This window comes from Odontomachus brunneus, unplaced genomic scaffold (assembly GCF_010583005.1).
Source record: "Odontomachus brunneus isolate Ranch 3 - 2012 unplaced genomic scaffold, Obru_v1 Obru_scaffold_044, whole genome shotgun sequence".
Taxonomy (NCBI): domain Eukaryota; kingdom Metazoa; phylum Arthropoda; class Insecta; order Hymenoptera; family Formicidae; genus Odontomachus; species Odontomachus brunneus.
This window is the reverse complement of record NW_022639494.1, coordinates 880,072-905,898: the sequence shown is the minus strand read 5'-3', so window position 1 is coordinate 905,898 and position 25,827 is coordinate 880,072. Positions and strand designations below refer to the sequence as shown.

The 25,827-nt window shown below is 34.6% G+C and overlaps 3 protein-coding genes across 8 annotated transcripts in view; 2 read left to right on the top strand and 1 right to left on the bottom strand.

Moving 5' to 3' along the window:
* LOC116844638 overlaps positions 1–2,248 on the top strand; it is a 4,156-nt gene extending 1,908 nt beyond the window's left edge. The window contains exon 2 of the mRNA XM_032816456.1: positions 2,146–2,248. Coding sequence (XP_032672347.1) covers positions 2,146–2,170 — 25 coding nt within the window. The 3' untranslated portion in view covers positions 2,171–2,248. The remainder of the gene's footprint in view (positions 1–2,145) is intronic.
* Positions 1,477–6,807, bottom strand: LOC116844637. 2 transcript variants are annotated; one of them, XM_032816455.1, is made up of 5 exons: positions 6,514–6,807; positions 5,941–6,413; positions 5,088–5,833; positions 2,217–2,490; positions 1,477–1,944 (listed from the first exon to the last, which is right to left on the bottom strand). In XM_032816455.1, exons 1-5 carry the CDS (start codon positions 6,548–6,550, stop codon positions 1,663–1,665), a joined length of 1,812 nt encoding a protein of 603 aa, XP_032672346.1. In that variant the 5' UTR covers positions 6,551–6,807; the 3' UTR covers positions 1,477–1,662. The 2 variants fall into 2 exon arrangements, with proteins under 2 accessions (XP_032672346.1, XP_032672345.1); XM_032816454.1 differs by lacking the exons at positions 1,477–1,944; positions 2,217–2,490 and adding exons at positions 3,526–4,099; positions 4,377–4,744 and having other exon boundaries at positions 6,514–6,805.
* Positions 6,808–6,953: 146 nt separating this feature from the next.
* Positions 6,954–25,557, top strand: LOC116844636 (protein unc-13 homolog 4B). Of its 5 annotated transcripts, none has more exons than XM_032816452.1 (19): positions 6,954–7,053; positions 12,551–12,703; positions 13,130–13,373; positions 19,532–19,696; positions 19,778–19,956; positions 20,145–20,189; positions 20,264–20,423; positions 20,514–21,037; positions 21,174–21,323; positions 21,404–21,541; positions 21,631–21,822; positions 21,899–22,193; positions 22,284–22,642; positions 22,775–22,964; positions 23,047–23,353; positions 23,736–23,816; positions 24,278–24,401; positions 24,504–24,697; positions 24,943–25,557. In XM_032816452.1, exons 2-19 carry the CDS (start codon positions 12,561–12,563, stop codon positions 25,035–25,037), a joined length of 3,585 nt encoding a protein of 1,194 aa, XP_032672343.1. In that variant the 5' UTR covers positions 6,954–7,053; positions 12,551–12,560; the 3' UTR covers positions 25,038–25,557. The 5 variants fall into 5 exon arrangements, with proteins under 5 accessions (XP_032672343.1, XP_032672339.1, XP_032672340.1 ...); XM_032816448.1 differs by lacking the exon at positions 6,954–7,053 and adding an exon at positions 7,918–8,383; XM_032816449.1 differs by lacking the exons at positions 6,954–7,053; positions 12,551–12,703 and adding an exon at positions 7,921–8,383.
* The last annotated feature ends 270 nt before the right edge of the window (positions 25,558–25,827 follow it).

Below are 25,827 nucleotides of genomic sequence, written 5' to 3'. Positions count from 1 at the left end.
TATATATATATATATATATATATATATATATATATATATATACATATCAATTTATATACCGATTAATAAAACAATTATTTGGTCACACAAAAATATTAAGCAATAAAGCGTGTACAATGGTTAAAAGTGTTTCCTAAACTTGTTAAATTACTTACGTTACATTAAGATAACCATATCAGTTCACCACATAATTTTATAACAAAATCACAAAATCGTAAATAGGAAACATTAATTAAAGATAACACATACACATGCATTACACCAAAATTACGTCATTCACATTATGCTAAAAATTCAACGTATATCGCGTTGTTACTCATAAAACACTTTTGCGATTGTAAGATAATGTGGTACGTGCAGCAAATATTTAGTATTTTCATATGCAATCATCCTTTATGAAAATATACGCCTCTACGATATAATATTTATATGTTAATAGTTAATTACTTTTATTAAATAATTAGCGCGATATATTACTATTTATAAAAAAATTGATTTACCACATTATTATATTTTATCACCACGGTTATATATCACGAATCAAATTGATAACACAATGTTGATATACAAAAATAATCTATTCGCCCACATTCGAATGTCACGGATGTTCATCGCGATAATGCATTTCTCACGGTCTCCTACGAAGATACTCGGTGAACTGCACGTGGCAGGGGAGTTTAAAGACCCTTAGAAGCATCAGCGAAACCTGGCAGCAACTCGCTTCACGCAGGGAAACACGCGTGGATGAGTCATCCCAGTAAATAGTAGCTTAAAGCAACACGCCCGCGCTCGTACAGGGCCGAGTAAACAACAAAAAGTAGTGTTTACGCGATGCTTTCACTTGTCTCACACAATAGTTTTTATCGATAACATAGATTACGGAACAGTAAACGACAATTTAAAAAAATTGATTTCATTAAGTAATTTCAAACGTGAAAGTAGTTTAGAAACAAATATTCCTAAAATACTTTCTAAACTTCTGTACCTAAAACTATAGCTTATAAAACGCATGTTTTGACAGGCAATAAAAGAATAAAAAAAATTACATTGTATGTTTTTTTAGCTGTAATGCTGCATATTATAGAAAGGATAATTGCTACGTAAATCTAAATATTTGTTATGTACTTTATAGTAACAGTCGTATATACTTGTTATTCGGCCCTGCATGAGCGAAAACTACGTGCGCCGCGTGCATGTGTGCGCGACACTCTTGCGTACACGTTGGATTTCCTGCACGCACCGGACCTGAACGCAGGAGGGTTCACGACTCCGTGATTCGATATGCCTTTTGTGTCTATTCTCTCGAAAACAATACTTTCAACCTGCCGTATAAGTGAACGGTACTTTCATTGTCACGACGTGTCGAATAATCTTCTTGGGTTTAACTCTGAATTTTACGACAACGCAAGTGCAAATAACGTAAACTTTTATTCGATCATTTCAACGAATTACTACAATTTATTTCGCATACAGAAAAATTACATATGTTCTTAATAATTGCAAATTTGTCCACTATGAGAGAATTTTTGTTAGAAATTAAAATATACAAGTATCGATTACATACATTTTTAATCCTTTTCTATTATTAATGATTTCATTGATTAGCGTAAAGGAGTCATTAAAGCCATAATAGAAGTCAAGAAGAAAGAAAGCATCGCAAATTTATAATTTCGTGACGTCTTTGATCCACTTTAAATAATGTGATACATTGGCATACACACCAGGTACTTCTCCACAAGAATGACCAAAAGACACAATACCGTAAATTGTTTTTTTATCGGCCAATGCTCCTCCAGAGTCTCCGTAACAGGCATCCTTGCCTTCAGTTCCATAGCACAAATGAACATTTCGGACAAGCGTTGTGTACACCAAACTAGCTTTAACGCAGGTTTCAAACGGGATGTACTTAACGTGAACGCCCATGAGAGTTTCGGTTATTTTTTCCTATAAATTTATGTATTAAGACATATGCTTTATATTTTAACTATCAATAATAGGTCGATATCACTCCCAATAATTCTAAAATCAAAGTGACACATCTAAGAAATAATAATATCGTGAATAATAAAAAATACTCATGCAAATATCTTCTCTCTCTTAGATATCTACCTGTCGAATAAATTTTGTTTGCTTCCGGCTATTAAGTTACAGGAAAGGGTTACGTAAATAAAGGTATCGTAACATTTTTGGATACTACCAGCTCTAAACGTACTTACCTCTCTTCCAACTTTAGTGCATCCCCAACCACACACGAAGAGTTCACGCGGTAGTTCGTCGGTTAACCTTGGTAGATGGATCGGTCGAATGGTTCTTGAGAAGCGAAATAGTGGTTTCACTTCAAGAAGTGCGATATCGTGATGCGGTACTTGCGAATACCAGCCGACGTATGTGTCGTTGTACACGTAAATGTTTCTGACCCTGTGCACAGATCCGCCTCTGTCCCATCTATTGGATCCAGCCCGTACATAATACCTCAACCAGCGCAACGAACTTTTCAAAAATAATATGCAAAGCGTCAACATTGTAGAAAACAATCTTACACTGCTCAATATAGGGTGTCCGTTAAAGTAGAGTGATATATAATTATAATATTATAGATATGAATTTATTAAAGATTAAAGATATGAATAAAATACGTCAAAATGTTAAAATTACATGCAATGCAAGGCGGTAATGGCCCATTTTTTCGATAATATACTGGCACCGCACAAAGCCCCATTTGAACTGCGTAAAGAGAGCTGCAAATATCATCATTAAAAAAATATATAAATGAATAGATTGTCTAGATTGGCAAAGGTAATAAAAGTTTGATATTAACCATAAAAGGTCGATGTACGATGTCAACTGATTCTCCACCGATAATTTTCGGATGCACATTGTATGTTGCATTTCCGTCTACTTTATCAGACTGGAAGACTGAAATGTACAGAGTAAATGGTAAATAATGCTTGGCTAAGATTTGTACCAGTAATAATGAGAGAGCTATTTTTTACTTATTATTTTGATGTTATTGCGAGATAATGATACATAAGAGAACTTGGCAGCGAAAAAAATTAAGTAGCACTTATTTGTTCTATTTTTCAACAATATATAGAACGTGCATAGTTCTTCATACCAAGGAAATAGAGAATAACAACTGCTCCGTGCATTTTTCCCGACTGTGTCACAATACGATGTGAGCGGACATATGTAAAGTGCAACAATCCATTTCGCGCTGACTGTAAACGTCAGACGTCATATTTCGTGAACATCTAACCGAGACAAATGCTGATACTATCGTTGGTTACGCTATCATTCAAACGATGTCTAGATTGAATGTGATTTATGTAAGTGACGTAAGCGAAGTGATAATTTGAAATTTATCATTTCTTGTCACGACAAGTTGAATACTTATTAGTAACCGTAGGAATAAAAACACAAACTATGATAACATCATAGAAAAAATCTCTTTTTTTAGTATTAGAAGATTTATATATATTTCACATATAATATATGGAAACTTTACATATGTGTGTGTGTGTACGTCTTATCTCTATTTTAATAGAAATTACTTTATTAATTTTCCGACTTTAATAACATACATTTCTATTATATAAACTATGTAAAAGTTTCTTGTTACAAATACTAACAATATTTCTTACGATGTATTACAAGATGTATTATCTTTTAAGTTTTTTGAGATAGTGTTTACTAAATCATAAATTTTTTTCGCCATATCTATAGACATGTTTCCGGTAGAACTTATATTTTCTTTGTTATAAATATTTATGATATTTTCTTTGGGGGACTCCAAATATCATCGAAGAATCTTGTTTAATCTCATTCATGTCTGCAAAATCCGTAAAAAATATTGATCTACGATCACGTCCAGCTGAAACCCAGTCTTCCTTCGATTCTTCAAATTCGGATTCATTTTTAGGCTTTTGCAAACAGAACAACGTAGAGATAAAGCTAACAGTTTCCATGAACATAGTAACCAACAGTAAATTATTCGCGAGACACGCTAAAGTGTTTTTACTATTCCCGCTTCGCACACTGCTTACGTGATTCATTGCCTGTACTAATCTCTCGAACGCATCATCGGTTTCCTTTCTTATATCTGCAATAATACAATTAGAAATATAACTCTTATTGTACGAATTGTTAATTAATACTTCTGTGAACTTCAAGTCGCAATTCTATCTTAAAGATAAAAAAAATATTATTTTTTAAAACTACTTTAACGTATAAACGCATATAAAACATATTCTTTCGACAAGTTTAAGACAATCGAAGCTATGAAATTTATAATTGATATAGCAAAAAATGTTGTATATATATATATATATATATATATATATATATATATATAGAATAATAATAAGACAAATACTAACAATATTTCTTACGATGTATTACAAGATGTATTATCTTTCTATTGTTGTCGTGAGAATAGTCACTCGTCTCTCTGCTGGCTGAATCTGTCATGTTAATTAGCGGAACATTGGTAGGAATTGACATATCGACGTCCGTGTCATTTAACTCTGTGTATCCAAATAATTCCATGAGTTTAGTCATATATTCAAACAAGCTTTCTAAGATTTTAATGTGATATTGCCATGTCTCCTTGAAAGAATTTTCGATACCGCGAATAATGAATCTTTGTGTTTCTAAAGCTGAACGATGAAAGTTGCCAATAGCGAGCATAGTTTTCTTTAATACTCCAATTTTATATAAATTCAGTGAATGATGTATCTTTTTGTATCTGAAAGTACAAATACGTATCTATATGTAAATTTATCAGTTACAAACCTAAGAAAGAGAATTTCTAGCTAAAAAAAATATTAGTAGCGAATTTTTCGAATACATTAAGAAATTAAACAATCAGGTTTATGTAATTTATTTGATATATGTCATATTTTATCTAAATGATGTATAGTATGCTATATTGCAGATATAGAAATGTGCTTCTGTAATATAACGCTTGATACAGATAGACTAATTGAGCTAAACTCTTGAGCTCGTTCGGATTGTGTTCGCTCAGTTCATTCATGTCAACTATTATCATACTTACACTTCTTGTATAAACCACTGCGAATCATTCTTACCTGATAACTACTTTGCTATTATTAAGAGCTTGCCTCGAAATTTTATTCAATCTTTTACGGCCTTCTCGATAAATCTCAAAATACTGGCACACATCGTACGTTAATTGTCTTCCCCATCTTCTCCTGGAGAGCACATTTCCGAGTTCGTTCGCAGCATGATGAAGAGGTGACCGTCGAGATATTCGGCGGTCTAGAATGTTCTCGTAAATATACTTCACTCGCTGCACCGTCGTTCGCGGCACTCTTCGACCGAAATTGCAGCGGACGTTCGCGCTGCGGTCCGCATCGATATAAATCTTGCAGCTACTTAGATCTTCGATAGCAGTCAACCATGGTTTAATGGAAAGAGTATGATTGACCATTATTCTGTTCGAGCCTCGTCTGATTGATGACATGCAAGCTTCGACACGTCGCAATTCCTTGACGCATTTGTCGTAATTACTGCTTTCTTCGGTTAGTGAATGACAAAGCAGCGCGTGCAACTGTTTACCAGACGTCTCATTACTTGGCGCATAACGAACAAAAGCTCGATCTAAGCCAGTTTTCAATGTTTGTGCTACGTTATCCGGTGGAACTTTCACTAAATTCGCGAAAGCTCGATTAAAATCGAAAGATGATGCTCGCTGATAATGCTTCCCGTTTGTTATCGGTAGTAAACATTTGAAAAACTTTTCGTTGAATCTAGATGCATCATTTATAGTACTTAGAAACCTGAAGCTTCTTGTGGCTTCACGTGATAATGATTCCTAAAATGAACCTCATTAGGTATAATATTTTATTAGATTACAAGAAAGAATCGCTTATGTCTGTCTTGAAAAGGCAATGTCCCATTATTCAATATTTGCTAACTTACTTTGTTCTTCTGTAAAGTCGCGTTATTTGTGTCAAAATAATGATTGATCATAAGCCACATCTCCTCTCCTACTTTGACGAGATCACACAGTAGGAGCGATCCTTGAAGCAGGCCCTCGGTAAACCAATCCTCCGAGATTGTGGAGTTCCACGGTATTTGCTCACGCTGACGAGTCGATGCGACTAGTCCACAGGCTCGCGCAAACTCCATAATTTTCGCTCGTATAGTCTCGCAGATTTCACTGATTGTCTTTTGCAAACTGTCTCCATTGGGAGATGACAATCTCAACGTTATCGTGACTGGTCCAATTAATTTCGCCAGAAAACCTTTTATCGTTGCTTCCATTCGCTGAATTTGCTTTGGATTTAATAAGACGAAAGTCCCAAAAGCCGATTCATCTTTTCGAGATGTTCGTAGGAATAAAGTTTCGTTTTGATAAATGCGATCCGGTTTCACGTAAAGCACAAACACTTCTATGATGAAGATTAATAGAGAAACAAAAAATTAAATAGATAATGAACTTAATTATCATCGTTGTGGAGTTAAGTGATACATATTTCGTATTTCGCTTACCAAAGCATAGAAACAATATAATCAATTTGCAGCTCATCTTGTAAGTTGAGCTAACTACGTTTTGTATATAATCAGTTCTCTGTTATACAGATTCCAGACGTAAGTCGCGAATTTTATACGAAATAGCGGCAAAATACTTCTTTTAAATCAGTTGAACTTATCTCATTGTAATCCATGCGTCGACATATATTGCAAAAGATGAAAAATTTATGCATATGTACAAGTAGACGTTAATAATACCTCGTAAATATAACAGCAACAGTGATAGTGTAAAATTTATGTTGAAAATTATCAAGCAATAATTATTATTTATTATTTTCGGAAAAAGAGAATATCTCGATGCAGAGACAATAGAGAACTAAGTAACATTTTTATGTTGTGACAAGAATGTTATTACGTTTTGCGATGTTGGAATGCATTCAGAGTAATATATGTGTATTATCGAGCAGAACGACTATCGACACGGCGCCTGCGTTCGAGCAATGCAACGATCGCAACGCCAGTCTCGACAGCAGCTTGCCAGGAATCAATTCCACCCAGGTACTGGTCTAAAATTAGCAATAGAGTGTTGCTGTATTGTTGTTGTTGTTGTTATTATTGTAGTGTCTATGATAAAATCTGGCTTAATATCTAAGTAGGATTGAAATTCATATCGACTGTCAATGTGTTTTCTTCTGTTATAATGAGAGTGATATTATAGATAACCTTTAAAATCGTCACATTTTCTATAATATGTGCTAGTTGCATCGAATATACCATTGTGTCAGTGTCATTTTATCAGTAGTAATTCTCACGAAAGAAGAATATCTGTCATATAAATGTTATTTGATTTATATTTCAAGAAATAGTCAAATTGAAATGTTTGCAATCAAATTTGATTCGATTTCACGTATGGCTAGCAAAATGATCATATGTATAACAGATGATATCATCGAAATGACATAATGAAATTCGCAAATGTTGAGTCACCCATACATTACGTGAGATACGCGGATGTTCATATTTAATTATCTGACATGACCAACTATGAGAGATATAAACCACGAATTAAATAAACTAAGTATCTCTTTTGTGCGTTAACATATAAATTCATAACGTTAACCGTAATTAATTTTTTTATTCTTTACAATTTTTTAAATACATACAGAAATGAAGTATAGAACCAATCTAATTAGAAAATAAAAATTCAGCGTTAATAAAAAAATTTATATCTTGTGTTAAATGATTATTTTAAATTTATTTGCGCCAAAAAATTAATTTTCTATACAGTATTGCTAATTTTAGTGAACATTATTATATTTTTCAAAAAATTAAACATGTCCAAAGATAAAAAATAAAATTATAATATTAATATTATTTAAATGTACTGAACTTATATATGATAAGATATGTTCAATGGGTAAAGAGAATCTCTAAGAGAAGGCTTCCTACGGCCTGATGTTAGGTGCCATCTACCGGGAGGTCAAAAAGTACTTGTTCCAATCCTCCATTCACGAGTAAGTGGAACGCTTACTAGTCGCACCTACACCGATCTTAGCTCCAGCCGGCATTATTTCGTTGCGAAACACATATAAATTCCTTCTACACGTCAGCTTAGTAACATGCGAAGAATATTTCTCCGAGTGCGCGATTGATATACGTATGCAATTCTCTGCAAGTGTCACACCGTTAACTATCAAATAGTCACGTGCCTAGGATAACGGTACGCGTCCTATAGAATATCGCTCAAGTGTCTTCTGATTCATTACCGGTGAGATCGAAGTGCAAAGATGGATGAAGAAACTATGTGGAAAAACTTTTATCACAAAATTGTAGAAGAGAAGCAAGCGAAAGAGAAGGAACAGTCGGAAAAGTCAGAACACGAAATAAGGTAAAGAAATGTCAAAATCTTATTTCGTAACATTGTTTTTTGGTCATTTCATTTTTTATAATTTGACAAAAAATATTGTAAAATGTTTGCGGTTAATTATTTATTAGTATATTTACTTATAAGAATAATTAATTCCGAATACATATTTTTACAACTTTTGATTAAAATATGTTAAAATTTTAAAACGCCTTAAACATAGTAACAAATATGTCGAGAAAAACAGGGAACTTCTTAAACAAGTAAATAATGTGAGTACAAAATTGTTAGTACAGCTTATTTTTAAACTATAGTAACAATATTATGTCGATAATACAATATTCTCTTTGTACAGCATATTATTAATATTGTTATTTAACAATTTTGTATTCTTTATTTCACAATCTCGTATTCTTTATTTGTTGGAGAGGTTCTGTTTTTTTCGACATATTTGTTAGTTATCTGTAAGTAGTATCAGTCTATCAGTCATCGAACTATCAAAATTGTATTATAATTTTTACTACAATATTCTCTCCGTGAAAAAAAAGAAAAGAAAAAAACTTCTATATACTGATTATATAAATATACACATTAAAAAATAATAACGCGTCGTTGATAATAATATCTAGAAAAAATAAGATGAGCTCACATACACATACAACACGATAAAAAAATATATATTTTTGACATAACATTAAAGAAGTCGGTAACGCTAAGCTCTACGCACATTAATAATTTCGCGACCGAACATAACGTCCCGTGATAAGTGAGGTGCGTGCTCTTAACAAATTGGCAAAACATTAAAGTTTACGTAGCCGGGCGCTCATGTAGGATCTATTAATAGAACGAGACCAACGTGATGCAGTTCGGAGGTGGGACTACACGTCGCGACTAAGTCCAAGCTGTATACATAATGCGTATGTAAAACTATATGTATACATACTATATATATATATATATATATACTGAGATCTGGTGCCCAAGGTCGGCGCGATGCTATATGATTCACAAGAACCTCACGACGTCTTTGTAAGAGATAATTAGCTGCAATCGTTAGCGTACGAAACCGTCCACCCATGACAAAACGTCAAATACAAGCTGATGTACTGTATTGACGTAAATATTACGTTATTAATACGTCATTAATACGCATACACTGTATTAACGTAATTACGTCATTAACACGCACTTTAAACTGTTTATTTCAATTATGTCGCAATATATGATTTGCCTGGAAATTGCAACTGAAAAGGATATAAGTTATATAACTTAAAAAAGAAGAAGGCACTTATTAATCAGAGTTACCTTGCGTTTATTTCTATTTTTGTTGTATCTTCCGCAATTATAATTTAACGGCACATCGTTGCAAAAATACCGCGTATATCACATTGAAATAGTCGAGAAAATCCCCGGTCTCTAAGTTTTCCTCATTGGATAAAACCGAAGTAACGGACGAAGGAAGGGAATGACGCCTTAGATCATCACTTTAGGTGAACGGCCCGAGACAATCATGGGTTTTCGCAACGTCAAAGCTCTTTGATATCGTCAGAACAAAGTTCTCCGAAGTCACAAGTGTCGTGTAAGCATACGTGTACATTTATCGAACAGTCGTCAATATTTAGGGAATTGATTGACATGCTGTACTTGCAAAGCCGAAGCACTAAAAATTCCTTTCAAGTAAAGATATTTTGTACGCTTTAATAGCAGATTACGTAATTTCGCGTTGTTACGAATGATTAACGCCTATTGGAATAAGCGTAAATTTTAACTTCATTTTCGACTTTGTTTACTCGCGCGAAATATTAAAGATATTTTTAAAAATTCATTAAATTTAACCCATTATTATTGTCTATTAATAAAGCAATATTTGGAACGCATCGTACATGATATATCGCTCTAATAAATTTAAAATTGAAAGTATGAACGCTCTAGGCTGGTAACATTGTTTTGAAACCATCCATCCTATTGAAGGACTTACATCACAGTAGACCTTGTGCTTATTATTTACAAAACAACACTCCAGCTCCACATTATATTATAGATTGTGCAAAAAATCGGGCTGTGACGATTCAGCCAAGCCATACAGATAGGCGTACCGTAAGGAGTTAAAAGTAGACGGCGAAAAAGAGTAAAACAAGATTGAATAAGCTTACATTTTTCGAACGACTATCGACTGCAGAGTGCTCGACTGGCATGCGATACCATGAATCACTTCGCTCTTGAGTCAAGAATAAAAGAGGCTCGGAAAAACTCAGTGGCATCGTCTAGAAAAAAAGCAACGCGTTAGTGACGCAAGTCAGCCAACATACCTTCTCTGTCCTTTTGCTTCCGTAATTCGAGAGCGTTTCCAGTCTTATTTCTCGCGAACTTCTTACAAACTCGAAAATTTAAATCTAAGTTCGATTAATAAATTACAATAATTTACTTAACAATAAATTATTTAATTACTGCAGTTATTAATTGAAGATTTAATTATTCGTTTTTCACTCCATTCCTTCTCTTTAAATAAAAAAAAAATACATTTGATCAAAACTATTATTGATCGTGATGAGTAACTGAAATCAGCATGAGTCAGCAAAAAATTTTCTTGTTGCTTTAATGCAAATATGTAAGTTGTCTCTTGAAATATACGTTCAAATGATCGTGCGATCAGCAAACAGAGAAACACAGTCTTACACCTCGAGCTTATTCATCGTGCTTTAATACACATAATAAATTAATTCATGCTTATCTCTCAACCGTAATAAATTCAATTGCTTATCTGATATCACTGGTAATTTCCTTACCATTACAGATGTCGCAATAATATATCTATAAATTATTCTTAATAAAACGAAAAATGTTGTAATATAACATTTTTTTAAAAACAAACTTTGAAGACTGGAAGTTTAAGTAAATAAAAAAGATCCTATTATCCAACAATCCAACATCTCTTTGAAGTTTTGCGTAGTTACTATAATTATAGAATCGTTAAAATTCTATCTATCTTATCTGACTATCAATTTAAGTTTCTCCTGAATCAATTATTTACAATTGGCCAAATTGTACGTATACGTAAATCCTCGATTCATTGCAGTAATGAAATGAAAAACTAAAGTGTAAATTTTTTAATTTATCTAAAAATAATTTCTCTTTAAATTCAACTAACTATATTATGTTTTCTTATATATCATATTGTTGGTATAATTTAATGAGGTAAAGCAAATTAGAGTTTTACAAAGTCAGATTTGGGCAAAATGCTTGTCATAGGTCAATAAAAAATTCCACTTACGCCTATGCAAATTATTGCTGTAACGGACCGCGAATACGTCCTGGTACCTCCTACCTGGTAGTCTACTACCTGTTTCTTAGTCAAGTCCTTATCCAGTTTGCGGGGAGACAGAGACTGGCCTGTTCACATCTCACCGGCACGGAGAGCCATCACGTAGCTCTTGATACGAGTCAATTTAATTTCACGGAATATGTAGGCCGCATGATCGTATATCTTGCGATCGTGGGAATCTCAGGCAACTCAATGCGTATGTGGGATTCCGTCCACGTAACAGGAAAGCAATTAAGTTCCGGTTTATATGACTGCACTCTAAAACCGAGACAATCAGTGTGCCTAAAGCCGGCAAAACGAGACGATAGATAGCTTATTGAAAAAGTGACTTGGTGATCTCGAAGAAACAGTTCAGCCTAAAGAAATGTACGTGAGCCTATACGATAAGTAGTTAGCAAACTACAATCATTCAAACTGATTCTCAAACGTCAAATTATGTGAAGAATTGCATTCGGAGTGATACTTGCTGATAACATTGTGCGTCGTATTGTATCTCTATCAGAAGAGCTGCTGTGTTTTGCAACAGAGGTTTATTATCAAAGTGCAGTTGAACAGTGCGAACGTCTATACGAAGAACAATTTTCGTCATATTACCACGTTTAACAGCATTTCAAACAGCACTTTTTCGTATTATCTTAATTTTTTCCTCTTTACTTAATTTTTTAATATACTTAAAGTGAATTTTTGAAATGACGGGTCTAAAATTACATTGTCCTCCAAACTGGAATTGCAAGGGTTAAAGCTCAAGTGGTGGTTAAAAATAAAAGTCGAGAGTAGCAGTAAGCGACGAGAATATTTCTCGCTCGACTACGAAGTGTGGTTCCTCTTGTGTGAATTTTTATTCGAAGACGTCTTGTGTTTTGATGAAGGACTAAAACAATGGCGCACTTTGAAAAATTGGACGAGAAGCATCCTTACTATGCAATCGCCGCTGTACGAATGTCACAAAAGCCTGAAACGAGAGAACTGACTGTCGCGAGAGTCTATTGGAAATTTGCTGCATTCAATTTCATTAATAAAAGGTGAAACAACATGTTTCATGAATATGTATGTATGTGTATGCGTATATGTTGTTTATTTGGTACGAGCTTCGTAGTGAATGTAATATTACACCGGCGTAGAGGTATTGGGCACTACGTGATGCTTTATATACTTTTAAACCTTAATTAATTTGCGCACTATAATATGTAGGACACCGCCTAAATATTTTGTTAATGCGCTGAATAAATATTTAGTTTTAAGCACATATAATAATGTACTTATTTTTGTATGCGTCTTTTAAGCGTATCTGATTATTTTTAATACACGGATATCTTACACTTCGATATATTTTAATATGAAAGAAATTTTTTTTTAATATTCACCTGACATGTATAATTTTATAGTAGAGATGTTAAAAAAAAACGTTATTAAATCCGTTATTAATCTAAAATAACATGTGCTCTTAGGATACAAGAATCAGATGGAGGCTTCTTCGAAAATCTTGGCACTCTACTCGCAGAAAGAGTTCGCGCACAAGAACAGGCGGAGGGTCCGCTCCCTAAAAAGAGGGATGAAACGCAAGAAGAGGAGGACACTTTGAGTGAAGAAGGCAGCATTGACGAGCCGACCGAGGCCTTGCTAGAAACCGACAGCGATAGAGACGAAAATGAGCATGCCCGAAATTTCGTAGCCGAGTCGATGGGATTAAACGTGAGTGGCTGAATTTTTACATTGTCATCATTTTAAATCATTATTATTCTAATGCGATATCTCTAATATATAACCAGTTTTGTAATTGGAAAAATAGGAAATCTCTTTTTCTTAGAAACAATATTATCTTGTTTCTTGTTGAGGTTTTAATTCGAAATAGTTCGTTTCATCGCACAGTTCAACATATTAACGACCACTTCCGATGAGAGAATGAATTCTCACACGTTAACAGCACATAGAGTGTTGCCTGAAAATACTTCGAGTAGTTTCATACCGCATCGTCTACGTCAATAGATAAGGGGTGGTCTGTTCAAGATCGAAATAGAACCATGTACAATTCGGAAGAACCTTAAATAACGCGTTTCACTTACACCGCACATAATTCGAAACAGATTCGCCGACATGGGAGACTGCCTTCGGCTGATAATTGAATTAACCCTCTTAAAGCGAAATTATTTCGCTTAAAGCGAAAGAAGAAATTTATTTCACCGACACGTTCGCAATCTGTATTTAAGACATATAAACGACTGGAAGGATGTGTTAAAAATTATTTGTTATTAACTAACAAAAAAATTCACTGTTAAAAATAGTGATGTACAAACAGAAATCAGAAATCAGAACTTGATATTTGAATTATTAAGTCTAAAAGATAATGATCGTTTCTTTTTATCAAAGTTATAAATATGGATCAAATAATTGTTTTAGTAAACCAGCCATACGCGATTCTTGTAAAATTTATTTCTCGGAAGCCTTGCAGCATAATAATAATCCTTGCTGTTACGATTGATATTTATAATTCATGCTCCTGCTCGCCGGGAAACTCCGTATTTTCTATATATTGCCGCATGTCCTGCCACGTGATGGTAACGGTAGTGATATTGATTTTTCTAAAGGTCTCAGGCCGATGCGAAGGGTAGTCGAAGTTAGACGTTCCCCTGCGTTGCCTCTCGTAACACTGCCATGTTTCCCTTCGACGATTTTAATTTTATCGTTGAGTTTGTTCCTTTCAATATGAGATAATGCGGTTGAAATTTGACGAACCACTTTTTTCTAAAAGCGAAGAAAAATGCGTAAGTTTGAGATTAATTAAGCGTTTTGCTGGCACGTCAACTCGCACAATATCCTATCTTGAACCTGCATATTGATTGAGCACATATGGTTATATCCAACTTGCACGAAAGTATTGTAGAGTATTTTCTTATTTGCAATCTACGACCTCTCGTAAACAATTTAATTGCGAAAAACTCATTACCACAATCAATATATTCCTTCATTAGTTCCCATAATTTATTTCTCGTATAATCTCATGCCCGATAAAGTGTCCCAATAAATTTATATTAATTCAAGAATCAGTCGTTCATTCGAGAAGTTTAAAGCTGAACTTTGATTCAAAACGATCGTCGTCGCATTAAAACATCCGCGCTACACATTTCACGTCGTTGCAATAAAATATTTTAATACAATCAAGAGAGATAAAAAATCATGAAATTTATGAACGTGTGTTATTAAAAGAACATAAACAAAACAATTAAATAGATTGTAAAAGAAATCGACTCATGAAACGGTTTCACTTTGAAATCCTCTTTATGTCGCGTATGATTCACGTATCGTGTACGATCATAGTTTGTCCATCTGAAACGTGGACAATACGGTATAATTATCGCCCGCATATACACCCTCCGTACGTCGGGGTGTTATACTCTACGCTCAATCGAGCAGTTAAACTCAATCTGAAATGAGATCCACGTGTTCGTGCGTTAGCAAATGTACAACGTAACACTACTACGAACGAGTCATCTACGACGACTCTGATCCGTCGGCCCATCTATTCCTGGCAGTGTAGTGCTCGCCTCCGTCAAGCTCCTGTCTTGTCGTCTTACGCTAGTTATCCTGATCACTTTCTCTAGTTTCATCGCTAATTGCTACTCAACCGACTGATTTGTCAGTCGGATATTCTTGCAATGCACCTGCGACAGGTGGCCCCGAGACGATAAATCGCGTTGTACTTCTTCACGTATCTCCACATACGTTTAACGAATCGTCAGCTGATTGGCAAACTTTCCTCATCGGTTTGTTTGAAATTTTCGGTTGAAATATATGAGAAGCTCTTTGGTGAGTTACGCAAGAAATGTGTGTTCCGAGTACATAGTTAGAAATGTGTACATAGTTTGGTGAAATAGAGTTTGACCTGTCATGTGTTGTGATTCTGTGACCACTGAATGTGAATTCACCTGTGAATGTGAATCGCTAGCGCGGTTACAAATGTAACTGAATCAATCCTATTGACGACATTTCTAGCGTTTCTTCGTTATAATAATATTTAACAAATAAAAATGAATATGAAGTTTATCAACATTATTGATCAATGTATACCAAGCTGGATGATTAAAATTAAATTGTAATAGGCAAATGTTTGACAAAAATTGAGATAAAATATTCTGTGCGAAAAATAAAAGAAAGAATTAAGTGATGCTGATACAATAATAACGCATAATTCGTATATATTCAATATATGTATATATATAATATTTATAACGTAGACACAATTTTCTTAGAATTCACTCAACCTGACGCAGTCGAGAATTATGCAGTTCGATTTTCGATATCCGCTAAGTCATAAAAATAAGTTGTTAGTTGGAAAACTGGGTTAAGTCACTTTCTTCTGCTTCGTCCAATAGCCTCTCGAAAAACTGGCAAATTGTCAGAGACTTAGTTTAAAAACGTATCGAATCGTCACGAATGGTAATGTCACGCGCTTTCAACGACCGCAGCCAAACTATATTTAAAGACCGCTGCAGCTTGTAGTAATCGATTACTCTATACAATTGAAATAATTATTAACGTTGTCTAATATTCATATGAGTTCTTGATCTTCTTACAGACAGTAATTTTACAGATGTCATTGTCTCCCGTTATTATATAACGTATATATAAACACCTATTCTCTCATGTATCTTCTTTACATGAAGTACTTTTGGATTATTAAGATTATTAAATCCTTTGTCAGAGTAATTAAGTGTTAAATGAAGGTGTTAAATTCCTCGTCCGATATGAATCGGATGTATTCTTTATAACACATCTGTCCATCTGTACATCTGTGAGGACTTTATAAATCATGACAAGCCATAAATCATATAGCTATATTGATACGACAAGAAGAGATAATCGTTATGACGTCGTGCTAAACACCAAATAAACGGCATATTTCTTAAACGGACTCATCCTCGTCGAAAAATAGAATCGGTATTAGAGTAGGCGTAGAATGTTGGACCAGCTTGAAATTGCATAATTCAATGAAAATTAGTCCAAGACTGGATACGAAGGACAAAAACGTGTTCATGTATTCACACATCCCGTTTATCATACAACGGGTGTCTCGATGCGCCTTGGTGGCCAATGAGCTAATTGCCGGTATATCAACTTTCATTGGACGCAATTGTACGAACGTATGAACGCATTGTGGTTGCACTTGTCTCATGGGTCACTCTAAACGGGATATAACACAGTTCTGTTCTGTCCAGATTCGCCGCTGGTTTCTACGCTTTTTCAAACAATTAATTATGATACGCCAAAGTCTCATAATACGCATTTCGTTACATACAAAAAGAAAAATACTACCGCAAAAACAGACTCGTGATGTAATAGAAAATAGTTGAGTTACACAAAAAAATAGTTGAGCACACAAGAATAGTTGAACATACAAAAAATAACACAATAGAATAACACAATAAAATAATATACTATTGTTAAGAAACGCTATTGCTCACTTTCCTTTTTTTGAAGTAATGATTATCTTCAGCAAAGAATATTCTCTTGATGATATAATATATATCTTAAAATATACTAATCACAAATCTTAAAAAAAACTTGTTATTATGTGTTTAGAAGAAGAATCTGCTCTCTTTACAAGAATACGATTAAATTTTTTATCAAAAAAAAGTTGGTTCAATTTTATGTAAACACTGAATTCACATTCAGTAAACAAACCGAATTTTTGTTTTTATTTAATATTTTCGATTGAGATGTTAAATTGACTAGGATATAGAAAATATTTTGAGTAAACTTAATGATAAACCTATGATATGAGATTTGCGGATGTATAAACTTATAAAATATTTGAAACAAATAACATTTACTTGAATACAGTATGTATTTTTTTGTATGCGTTAATACATGTTAAACATTTCGTAATTTTGGTGTGTTTTGTTCGCTTGAAGGAAAACGACGCTTCAACAGTATTATCTCAAACTGTGGAATGTGATACAAACCGAATATCACTGTCAGAGTCAATTGCACTTGCCAACTCTGTTTGCCAGCGGACATTGATACCGAAGGTTATGTCCTAATTCTGATCTTATCATATGCACAAACATTGACTTTGTAACCTTTACTAGAAATTAAAAAAGTCCTTGTAACTGACGGAATATGCAAAATGTAAAAAAAAAAATATCACGTTACTCATTTCAACAAAATACATAAGTAGTAAGTCACTAATCAATTTTTAATCATTTGTACACATTTAATAATTATCCCAAGAAAGAAGTTTTTTTATGTTTTTGCATAAATTATGTAAAAGCAAAATCACATATTGATTATAATTACAACAAGAACTTTACCAATGACCATAATCTTATTCCGGTTATTTCTGGTCAGTTAGTATAATAGTGCACGCTTATGTCATAATCGTTGATAGCAGATAATTTCACAGTGTTACGATTTATGCGTGATACGATCGACAGCGGCTGTCGATTATGCATACGCGCTATCGAATATGCGACGAGTCGACGCGTCGTCGATAAGAAAGGTCGTGGCCATTGTAGGAGTTCATCGTTGATCGACAAAGTTCGTTTAATGCAGTGATAAAATTCGTCGATCGCGTGCACGACGATCTCTCTTTCTCTGTTTTTGTCGTTGGTGTCATCACTGGATGTAAAACGCGTTCGGAAAAAATAATCTCCTGCAAAAGCAGTAATCTCAACTGCTGTCCATCGGGAGTAATCCGTCGAAGTCATCCGCGCAATTCTTTGTCCTCACGCGAATGTAGCAGTGCGAACAAGTTCGACGTGTGCTTAAGACCCGGACTGTTGGTGCGTGAACGTCATTGTTCGTTGTTAACAACACGATCTTCTGTATTACGCCTTCGCAGGTCATTGTCGTACTGCTCTAGATTCCTTTTCCCTAGATCTATTGTCCGTTATCGTTGCTGAGACTTGTGGCGAATCACTTGAGTAAAGTGTCAGAGTGACGCGGAAAACAATTCCATTCGGTTTAATTGTGATATGTGATGAAAACTGTGTCAAACGTAAATAGCGCGCATCGCGAGAAAACTGTAGAAAAACTGGAAACTTCAAAATATGCGCGGCGTAATTGCGTGACGATCTGGCGTGACATTCGTGAGCATCGCTCGAGTTTGGGAGTGAATGAGACTGTATATAGGAACTGTATGAGACTAAACATGGTGAGCACAAATTCGCCCGTAGGGGCGGCCACCCTCAATCGAATGAGGAATACGTTTTGCGGAATTCCGAAAGCCGAAATTGAACGTAGGAATATTGCACTCCTTCAAGCCATGACGGTGAGTTCAGCTGGCGATTATCTCAAATGTTCACGATTACGCGAGCGATTAATAAAATACATAGAAAATATATAAAATAGTTTATAAACAGTTCCCCCATAATACAGTTGATGAATGCCATTTCTACGGAAAGTATGGTTAGTCAGTTATGGATTTTAATGTTTATTTTCTTTCTTATTTAGTTTAGCCTGTTAGCACTTTTTACTTTTTAAGTTTACTTGTTTAGTTTATTGATTTCTTTGTTCTTTTAATTCCCGTAGTTAAGATATATAAGTGGAGACATATCTTATTTGCATATTAGGACACTTGAATATTTTGATTGAAGACTTTGTACGCTGACTCAACGTTCTCAACAGAGTTTTAAAAACAACAGTATTGTCTTATATTATCGACAAATTGTATTGTCATGCAATTAATTGGCAAAAATGCCATTAAAAGCATTATCGTAGACACAACAAACCGACATACGTAAAATATTAATAAGTTAATATTAACTATCAATTGATAAAATTTATCATAATATTGTGTACGTACTTGTGCAATTACTTCGCAATTAATATCACACTTGATATTCTATTTATAGATAGAGGAACTTTATACCGCGCTAGTGCGTATGGCCCAACACCAAATTGGCTTCGATGTGACCAATGAGTGTAGTCAGGAAACTCTTCTGAATCATTTACAAAGTGCTTTCAAAGTCGACAACGAAACACACGAGAGAATATTGGAGGAAACGCAAAATCTCGAGGTGACCAACTCTATAATAATTTCGACGTTAGCTGACATAATTTTGTCGTACACATCTAAACAATTTGTTATTCACATTTAGCCACCCGAATTGCACCTCAACGTTGAAGTGATCGAAGCCAAAGAACTAGTCTCCAAAGATTCTAATGGTAAAAGCGATCCCTTCTGTGCTCTTTATCTCGAATCGGCGCCAACTAGAAGGTACAACACCGCAGTAAAAACGTGCACTCTCAGTCCAATCTGGGAAGAGCACTTCGAATTGTAAGTGAGACTATCACTTCTTTTTTATGTGTGAAAGAGCTAAGATCTACTATAATTTTAATATGTGGCATTAAATTCGCTTCGAATTTCGCAACAGTCCTAAAATTTGTCAAAAGAGCTACTTTACGATTTTATTTATGCATATAATTAATAATTATTTATAATTTTCATTATTATTTATCATTTAGGCCATTGGAAGATCCTGAAAACGACGTTTTGTGCCTCGAAGTATGGTAAGAGACACTTGACTTATAGTATATATAATATGATTTAGGAACTGTACCGTAACACACATGACGTATTTTAGGGATTTTGACGCAGCTGAAACTGTTCCCGAAAAAATGAGTAAAGTTAAGGATGTAAAGGGTGTTCGTGGCTTGTTCAAATTAGCCAAGGAAATTGCAGTGACAGCTACAACTGGTAGTCATGACAATGAATTCATTGGCCAATGTAAGATACCGTTAAAGGTAAAATATTGATTGTAATTTTTAATTTAGAAATGTTTCCAATATGTTTGCGACTCATAAAATATATTTCTACTAATTATTTATTTGCAGGATATACCAACGACAGGGCATACTAGTTGGTACGCTCTCGAGAAGAAGAACAAAACCAAACGCCGAGGCGTCGTAAAGCTTCGATTAGCCTTCAGTGCGGAACATAACGCGCAAGTGGCTGCACAAGAACATCGACACTTGCTGAGAGTGTTGTTACTTCACGAAATTGAAACGGAAAAGATCGAGAAGTACTGTTGGTCTGGCCGTTGGTCGGGACCAGCCGAAGCTCTCATTCTTCAACACAGCGCACAACGCGGCTTACTAGCCAGAAATCTCGCTCTGGCGCAGTGGGTCGAATATGCTAGAATTCACCAGGAGCATCCGCTGAGTTTCACGGTTTTTAATAAAATCGCGGTCGACTTGCTCAGGCCGATGGACAGCGGACTGTTCTCCGCTGACGAAATCAGACTCTTCTGGGATGCCACCAAAAAAGTTCTGTATTCATGCTTAAATAGTGTACGAAAAATTCGAAGACTGATCCTGGGGGACAGGAACGCTATAATGCAGTTATCCGCTATTTTAGGGTAATTTTCCACGCTATTGCCATTTTAAAGAACCGTATAGTATCATAATTGATAATTCATAACTGATACTTATATTGATTAACAGTACCAAATTTATAATTGGTATTAATGCTTCATTCTCTATTGAATATCTTAGGATAATATCATCTATATCTTCTCTAAAAGTTCCCGAGGACACTGACCTCTTTCCGGCCAAGATGTACTCTTGGTTTCCGGAACCTGATGGTTCCAAGATAGACGTACTTCAAAGTCTAGAATACACGGTTACACAAGGCTGCGCCGAATGGTAGGCAAAGGGAAACTCATAAATTTAATAGACCTTAATTTCTTCAGTAACCTTGACATGTCCGTTTTGATCTGTTGAAGGTTCGAGCATATACTAAACAATAATTCACCTGAAACTGAATCGGACGAGGACGCGCTTAGATATCATAATAAAGTGATTCAACTAGTTAGAGCAGATTTACAAAAGGCCATTGATAATTATGACAAGCTATTTATAAAGTGAGTTGATCTACCTTGAAAAAGACACATCGAAGATAGTTACACATATATTTAATGAAACATGTTAAATTATACTATTATTATATTAGGAAAGTCAATATTCCGTACGCAAGATTGCTGTACATTGCATATGAGAAAAGAATCAGCGATATGTGCATGATCGTCATAGAAGATGTGTGCGCTAGATTGAAGCGAATCGAAATTGACAGTACTGCTGATGCGGAGTTAAGCTTGGGCACAACATTGTTCGAGCTTTATCTTACACTTCAAAGATATGCAATGTAAATTACAATCCCGTAAAGTCAAAATATCTTTGAAAGCGACTCGATTGCCTAACGATAAATATTTTATTTATAGACTCGGTCAAGTACTTTGCGCTGAAGGGCAGCTACAGGACATGAAAATACAAAGTTACTATGATTGGTTCCGAGGCAGTGTTGGACATTGGTTGGACATTGCAGTATACAAAGCGCTCAAACGTATCGACAGAGCCGTCGAATTTGATACTTTGCAAGCGGTTGACAATAGCGTGCAATATAGCTCGAGTGCTGTAGATACGTTAACTATCTTCTATCAGATCAAAGTATTTTGGACTCAGCTAGCTTGGCCCGATATTGAAGGATCGTATACGTTCATAGCAAAAATCATTGACGTGAGTTCACGAATTTTTTCATAACATTATCTCGATAAGACTACAACCTGTTTTTTAAGTAATTTATAATTAAATAAATCTGCTCTGCAGGACATTTGTAAATGTTCCATCGCATACGCCGACAAGATGGCGAATAAGGCGGAAATAACAACGGAATTAGAACAACTCTCGCAAAGTAGCGTTTACGAGAAGAAGTTTACGATATCGACAGCTTGGTGCTTCGCCATTAATAACATCGATTATATCAGAACGTCAATCGCACCGTTGGCCAACGATCTAGGACTGCAAAATATTGTAAAAGCTCTAGGAGAAATTAGGACACAAAATGAGGCCGATCGTTGTCGGCAGACTCTTCAGCTTATCATTGACAATGCTGCTGATACTGTGAGGAATAAGATCATAGAGTTGTTGGAAGTCGTAGCTAATAAAATGGCCCCAGCGATGAGCAGGTAAACAGAACACGAAGCAAAATTTGTGGTTTTTAATAAAATGATAATTTTTGTTAATTAATAATGAACACAAATCATTATCTTTTACTTAATGATATCTTGAACTACTGAGAAATTAACTTGCGCTTCCAGATATCTCATGGAGGGCGCCGAATTAATCGATACAACCAGCAACGCGATGGATCGTCTGCTGCAGTATTTAGACAGCAATCTAACCACTTTGCATGATAATCTCAACGAGGATAACTTTAATAGAGTTCTCCTGGTGATTTGGGAAATCATGTCGCAGACGCTGTATGAGCTAGTCAATAATAATTTAGAGGTATTCACGGGAAATACGAGCGCATTTTCCCTTTCCCGTAAAGAGCTTCAGTTTTCTAATAAAATAATTTTTTTTATAACAGAAACGACGACCGCCAGCATTTTATTCCAATTTACATCGCACCCTTCATACACTCATACGATTCTTCAACTTCGGTGCCGATGAGACCGTGAACGTCCAAGTTTTGGAAAAAATTGAAAATCTCTTAAAATTGCACGGTCTTGAAACCGCCGAACTTATACATCGTTATCATCAAGAGCGTATCGAGGAGCAGAACGAAATAGAGGAACCTGTGTACGGTCTCATCACCATCAAGGCTTATTTCATCGATAATTCTTTGAACATACAAGTTCTGAATGCCAGGAATCTCCGCTGTACAGATAATAATGGTAAGCGGGATAACACATTTCTACAAAGAAATGTACACCTATGCGACAGTACAAAACTAGCATTTGCAAAAACTACGTTATTTCAAACAAAGAGCCAGAATTGTTTCGGTTAAACACAAACTTACTTTTGTAGTTACGAAGAGAAAATGAATAATAAATAGAATATCCGATGATATACAAACGGGAGTTAAATAATCTTAAGTAAACTCGCAGTTTGCAAGCTGAATGTGATAGCCAATTCGCTGGAGTAAATCTATGGGTTTCTCTTTTGCTAACGAGAATAAATTAAAATTTTAGGGACCTCGATATATTCGGTTATCGTTGGTGTAAATGATCGCGGAATCAAAAAGGAGGAATGATATTTTTTTTCTCGATTTTGTAGGCAATTTTATAGGCAAGCTGTCTACTCTCGAGCGTAAACTGCACTCAAAATCTAAACAAAGATTGAAAGAAGGGAAGACAAGTATGTAAGAGCAAATGTAAAGTCCTTCCTCATCATTATTATACGATTCTCTATCAAATTGCCTGCCCTCGCGGAAACAGCATTTTGAAGATGCATGACACGAATTTGCATTGACAATTTCGTACAAGTAGCAAAATAGTTCTTAGAGAATGTAATGGTCTTCCTGGTCTTCTAAAGAATGGAATATTGGCACTGAGTATTGTTTACGTCGATTAGTTTATAATCTTATTTATGAGGTTCTCTAAAGTTATTAGCGAGTGAATTTTACACGTCGCGAATAGTCGAAAGAGACTGGCGCCGTGTGATTAAACTAAAGTTTCCTTTAAAGTATCTCATCGATAAGAATAGATTGCGCCGTCAGTGATAATCACCTTCACCGTGCATGAATAGTCTCACACTGGGTTTCTCCGCATACCAGAACGCGTTATATAAGATATAGTTTTACTATGTTTGTTTTTCAGGCAAATGCGATTCCTACGTAAAGATCAGGCTACTGCCTGAAGAAAAATTCACCGAAATCAAGCTGCCGAAGACGCACGTGCAGAAAGAAACGCTATTCCCTCTTTTTGATCAAACATTCAACATGTTAGTAACAATTTGATCATTGTTATTGTTAAATTACTTTATATAAATAGTAAAAATGAAATGTGGAGTATCAAATATTTATAAGAATTTTGACGTTTCCAGTCCTCTCACTCCGGAACAAAGAGCAATAGAGGACGCTATAGTGTCGTTTGAAGTCAAGGACAAGGATTTCCTTCGAGCGAGATTCATGGCTGAAGCTTTCCTATCATTTAGTGAGATTCCTGATACTGAACCAGAAAATGGCTTTGAAAGCTTAGAACAAGTTCACTTAAAACTTTCCCGTCCAACCAAAAAGAGTATGTATAGTATAATTATGCTAAATAATTAATAAGCTTTTATTTAATTGTATTTCTAGAACAACATCAGTTTATAGTTTATAATGATTAAATTATTTTTAATTTTGATAACGGTAATGAAGCTACACTCGATTTGTTCAACTTGAGGTAACAGGTTTGACGAATGTTGTTTGCATTTGTTATGTATTAATTCCATACTAATTTTCTATTAAATACGTATATATATATATAAATTCTTGTTCAAGGTACAGACGTAATTCACGCATTAGAGCATCGTAAAGGAGACAATCAGGCGACAGACTTTATTTCAAGACTTAATACCAAAGCAAACTCCAAATGACCTATATGCAACTTCGACGTGGACCTACGTTTCAATAATTTTCGAAAATATGCAATACAAAATATGTTCAAATTCAAGCAATTCGGATTATATAAAGCGTTTCAAAGTTAATACACCAGCACTGCCTTGCAAGGAGCCGCTGTGAATATTTTCTTAACGAAAGTGCTTTAGAGCTGTCGCGCTGTCATAAACTTCATAGTGTAATGCTCGCGAGTGTTTAAGGCTGTGTACAGTTTGAATTGTTTTTTATACTTCCGAGAGAATTACATAATGTATACCGCATTTCGAAACTTTAAACGGAAAACTCTAAGGCTGAGTAAGTGCTACTTATAAGCGATATACTTGTATTTATTGTAGATAGAAGTTGAGTAGCTATATTATACTCTTAGATATATTTTTGACAAACTTATACTGCGATATAATGCAAGTTTATATTGTATACGTGTACCTAATATTATTATGTTCGACGAGTAGAACATATGTACATAGATCCTAATAATATTAGAGTGACAAAATAACAGTCGATGTAATTAATCTGTCATCAGTATTGTTAAATATTTTTTATTAAACTAAGCAAATTTTAAAAAATGTTTAACAAATTTATCACTACTATAAAAGTAATATTGAATTTTATTTTTATACTTTTTATATATTTTATAAATTTACAACTTTATAAAAAATATATATCTAGTTATTTTAAATGTCTCATCTTTAGATCGCAATGTATATATAAATTCCACTTCTTGTTCTTAAAATGTTTCTTGAAATAAAGATATTAACATTCCTTAAA